This window comes from Manacus vitellinus, unplaced genomic scaffold, assembly GCF_001715985.3.
Source record: "Manacus vitellinus isolate BGI_N305 unplaced genomic scaffold, ASM171598v3 scaffold_52_pilon, whole genome shotgun sequence".
NCBI lineage: Eukaryota > Metazoa > Chordata > Aves > Passeriformes > Pipridae > Manacus > Manacus vitellinus.
In genome coordinates this window covers 4,291,898-4,296,440 of record NW_021940628.1, presented here as the reverse complement: position 1 = coordinate 4,296,440, position 4,543 = coordinate 4,291,898, and the positions used below count along the sequence as shown (strand labels likewise).

The 4,543-nt window shown below is 51.6% G+C and overlaps 1 protein-coding gene across 1 annotated transcript in view; it reads left to right on the top strand.

Moving 5' to 3' along the window:
* The first annotated feature begins 1,670 nt into the window (after positions 1 to 1,670).
* The window catches only part of GRIK3 (glutamate ionotropic receptor kainate type subunit 3), a 42,857-nt gene continuing 39,984 nt past the window's right edge, over positions 1,671 to 4,543 (top strand). Inside the window, exons 1-3 of the mRNA XM_029963067.1 lie at positions 1,671 to 1,711; positions 2,099 to 2,295; positions 3,074 to 3,331. Of these exons, the coding sequence (XP_029818927.1) occupies positions 1,671 to 1,711; positions 2,099 to 2,295; positions 3,074 to 3,331 (496 nt within the window). The remainder of the gene's footprint in view (positions 1,712 to 2,098; positions 2,296 to 3,073; positions 3,332 to 4,543) is intronic.

Genomic DNA, 4,543 nt, shown 5'->3' with positions numbered 1-4,543 from the left:
TGTCCCAGTGTATTCCCGGTGTGTTGCCAGCAGTGGAACCCAAAATGCATCACTGCTGCCTGTGCTCTCTGCCTGCCTGGCACTGAATTCAAGGTACTGGGTGGCTGCACAGAAAATTCTTTCCTGTCAAAAAGCCTATTATATCCAGTTGGCTGTCTGGAACGGGAATTTATTTGGAATCAAACACCCATAATCCACATACCCAGCCCTTCCATATTCTCTCATAATAAGACATGCTCCAATGCAACCCTGAAAGTGCTGGGCTGGGAGAAAGCCTAAGGCCAGCTAGTGGATAATCAATGTAACATGAACCCAGTTATCACTTCAGGACGACGCTACAGAACAAAAAATCCCCTCCTAAAATGGCCTGGACAGTGCAGCTTTGAGTGGAAAGATGGGGATGAATCTCACACTCACTTTAGGTTTGGTTATTGTTTCTGTTGTAATGCTGTGGGTGAACTTTCTCTGCGCTAAGAAACTTAAACTGAGCTTCCAGCACGTCCAAACCTTGATGTGGATGAATAATTTTCTTTGCTCTAGTGAAAACTCAAATGTTTTGTCATGATGCAGTGAGAATGAGGCACGTGGACAATTCTGCTGTGCTCTTGCCCACACTGCCTGGCATTCTGGATGAAAACCTGGTCATGAGCGACGGGCTGAAAATCACGGGGGACTGAATGAGTCTCCAGAACAAACACTCAGCCTCTTTTTCTTTATTCTTTCCCCCATTACCAAAATTAGCAACAAGTTCAGTATTTTTTTCTAGCAGAGACGTGCAGGGAACAGCTCAAACTTTTCTGGGCATTTATGAATGTAAATTAATGCCCACACTCCCTTCACACCTGGGGACAGGGACACACAAAGGCTGCAGAGGAAGAGGAGAGAAGGGACTTGTCACGATCAAGGGGAGCAGAAAGTCAGAGGCCTTTGGAGCTCCCTGGCTGTGAAACCTCCACCAAAGTCTCGTGCTCTGCTCGGGCTCCCAGGAGGACACCCAGGGCACAGCTGGCAGCAGAGATGTCAGCTTGGCTCCGGCCAAACTGGCACTCCTGGCCAGCACCAAACTGCCACAAAACCACAGAGAACGTGCTCAGCTCCTGAAGAAGGATTAATGCTGTTGCCTGAAAGCCAGCAGGGCTGAGCAGACATCTGCTGTCTACCACAAAACATTTGAGGACTACCTTAAATTGAAGAGGAAGATTTTCCTTCTGCTAATGAACCCCGAGACCATCTGTTACCAATTGTACTTGCTTATCTCGCTCATCCATTAAATATTTTGGTTTACTTTTTAGTAAGACAGAACAGGGTTTGTGTCCTCCCAAGGTCCTGCGAGGGGTGCAGGACGGATCCCACGTCCCAGAGCCAAGGACACGGCGTTACACAACCCACACTGCACCCACTGCAATTAGAGTGGCTGTCAGTGGGAACTGAGGACAGGGCTCACAGAGCCAGGAAAGCCAGCGATGCTGTGCCATGAGCTCGCTGCCCCTGGGGAGGTGTAATGGCATTAACAGCTTCTGAACAGGGCAGAGCCACACCCGGGCTGTGCAGTGCTGAGCAGGGGCTGCAGGGCAGCAAATCTCTGCTGGTCAGAATTAAGAACTTGGAGAACTAAACATGAGGAGCAGTAAAAGAGGAGAAGGGCACTGAGAACAGCACTAAAAATCTCCATGGGCAGCACTGCCCCACCTGCCTCCCGTGCCAGGAGGAGGTGGGTGATGAGGCAGGAGCAGTGCAAGGGGAGGGCAGTGCCAGCTTTGTGCCCAGCCATTCCTCCCAGCACAGACCCGGAGCAGCCCTGCAGCTGGGCAGTAAGCCTGTCTGCACTTCCCAAAGTCTGCTCCTAAACTTTTATGGGAAGCCACTCGTCTGTCTCACAAACATGTTCCAAGACTCTAAATTGCCTCCCATTGCCCCACAAAGCTGCCACCCTGAACCTCTCACAGGGCAGCATATAACGAAAAACCCGAGGGTCTCCACGTCTTCATTTCAGTCCAGGACAGGACGAGGAGCAAGCCCTGCTGCACCTGCAAATGTTCCCAGAGTTTTCTCGCCCTTGCTGCTTAAGATCATGAATCAAACTTTACGTGTCTCAAAGGTGGGGTTTTTGTCTTGCAGGAGGAATCTTTGAGTACGCGGATGGCCCCAACACCCAGGTGATGAGTGCTGAGGAACAAGCCTTCCGATTCTCCGCCAACATTATTAACAGGAACAGAACTTTGTTGCCTAACACAACCCTAACCTATGACATCCAGAGGATACACTTCCACGACAGCTTTGAAGCAACTAAGAAAGGTAAGAGCAGAGCAAACTTCTGAGCAGCTTTGTGGCCATTTATTCAGCACAAGAAAGGTCTGGTTTCACCAGAGACCCAGCAGCTCGTTCTGCCTTGTTCTCACCAGAGATCTGGGTGAGAACTCCTCCTGGAGCTGACCTTCCACAGGCCTTTTAATACAAGGGGAACAAGTACTTTTTCTTCCCTCTGCAAAGCTCACAAAACTCCTTTCACAGCGTTTGCTCTAATCCTGAGTGAAGGTCTGGAGGCCAGGCTTGTGTTTGTGTCACTGTATCCCTGGCAGTGTTCACATATTCTGCTCTCTTACTAACAGTCAGTTTTGATTACTGGATAAAAACAGCCCACTTGAATTACTGAGGGGGAGGGAAGAAATGGGACTGCACAGCAAGGGCTGGGGGACTGGTGACCTGAGGGTTCATGGAGTTTGATTCTGGTTTGGGAGAAAGGAAACCTGCTGCCTGAGCCTGAGGCTGTAACAGGGACATCACTGGGATGCTCCCACCCAGCCCAGTGACCCCCTTTTTCAGCTGGTTTTGTGGTGGAGGTTCCCTCAGAGCTCTGCCTGGCACTGCTCTGTGACTCTACCCACGGGTGCAGACCCCACCTGCCATAACCCCTCCTCTCTCTCTCTCTCTGACTCATCACTGCTGTAATTACCCAATATCAGAGCTGTTAAAGCCCAGGATGTCTGTTCACCCACTGTCCCCTGCCCAGGGCAGGCACAGCTGTCTGTGCCCAGTGCTGCCCCATCTCTGACATCCCCCCTCCCTCCACCAGCCTGTGACCAGCTCGCCCTGGGGGTCGTCGCGATATTCGGACCTTCCCAAGGCTCCTGCACCAACGCTGTCCAGTCCATCTGCAACGCCCTGGAAGTGCCCCACATACAGCTCCGATGGAAGCACCACCCTCTGGATAACAAGGACACTTTCTATGTCAACCTGTACCCCGACTATGCCTCCCTGAGCCACGCCATCCTGGACCTGGTGCAGTACCTGAAGTGGAGGTCAGCCACGGTGGTGTACGACGACAGCACAGGTAGGGAAAGGGAAAGGAGGGGCCTAAAGGAGGAATCCTGGAGATTTTCTGTCTCTTTGGGAGCCTCTCCAATGAGCCTTTCCAGGGGCCAAATGACCCCCTGTGCAGTGATGGGAGCCCCTGGGATCTTTCTAAGCGTTTAACTCCCAAAGCTCTCAGTGAATGGGGGACTCCCAGCCCCAGAGCTGGGGGGGTTCACTGCCACTGGCATGGGCAGCTCAGCCCAGCTCCTTGGGCACCACAGCTCCCCTCTGCACCAGCACAGCCCCGGCCGTGGCTGCCACGGAGGGGGCAGTTCCCAGCCAAAGCAAAAGCAGCTCTGGAAAGCTTTTTGTTTTCTGGCTAATTCTGTAACACAGAGCTGACAAAGTTTCGTCACGTAAGGGAAGCTGTTGATGGTTAAACAAAGCAAAGCACTGCCCAGCGCTAGAGATAGACTCCCAAAAACAAAAGCCACATTGGATAGCCTGTCCAACCTAATTCCACTAAACCAAATGGTTTCTTTAGGGGAGGGCTGATGAGAACACAGTTTGACATTCCTGTTTTGCAAATGTGGGTCACAGTATGTTCCCTTCGTGGCATATTCTAATGTGTTTCTTGTGCTATGCAGAGGGACACGCTGCTCTCTCCCCCCTTGCAATAGGCATCTGCTGAAATTCTCCTTGCAACACCAGATTCCAACTATTCCTGCTCTGCTCATGCATCCAGCATGACTTTGTGCCTAGTGCAGGAAACAGAAATGAATTCTGAGGGCAGTAGGAAGTTACGAGTTGTGATTAAGTGACCGTTACGATCTACACGACTCATAAACCCAAGCCCATGCCCGTTTTTCCCTTTGGCTGCTGTGCATGGTAAACATGCAGATTTTAATTTGTTGTGGAGCTGATTATCACATCCTGTCCTTTCTCAAGGGCACATTTGCTTAAGAAAATTTGCCATGATCCCAGAGGTGTCAAAGGTTAGGACCGGCCTGCTATTCTCTTCCTGCCTAATGCAGGGACCCTGTCCAGCCCTCCTGGCTGCAGGGCAGCAGGGAACCAGCAGGAGAAGCCATTGGGTGGTAGAACAGCTGCTCTGGAGATATCTGGGGGTTCGTGATTGACCCTCCAGCAATGGCCATTGGAGGGAGGGAGGGAGGCAGGTCCTGAGCTCATTCCGTAGGGAACAGGGAAGCACGGAGCTGTTGTAGGGAACAGGGAAGCACGGAGCTGC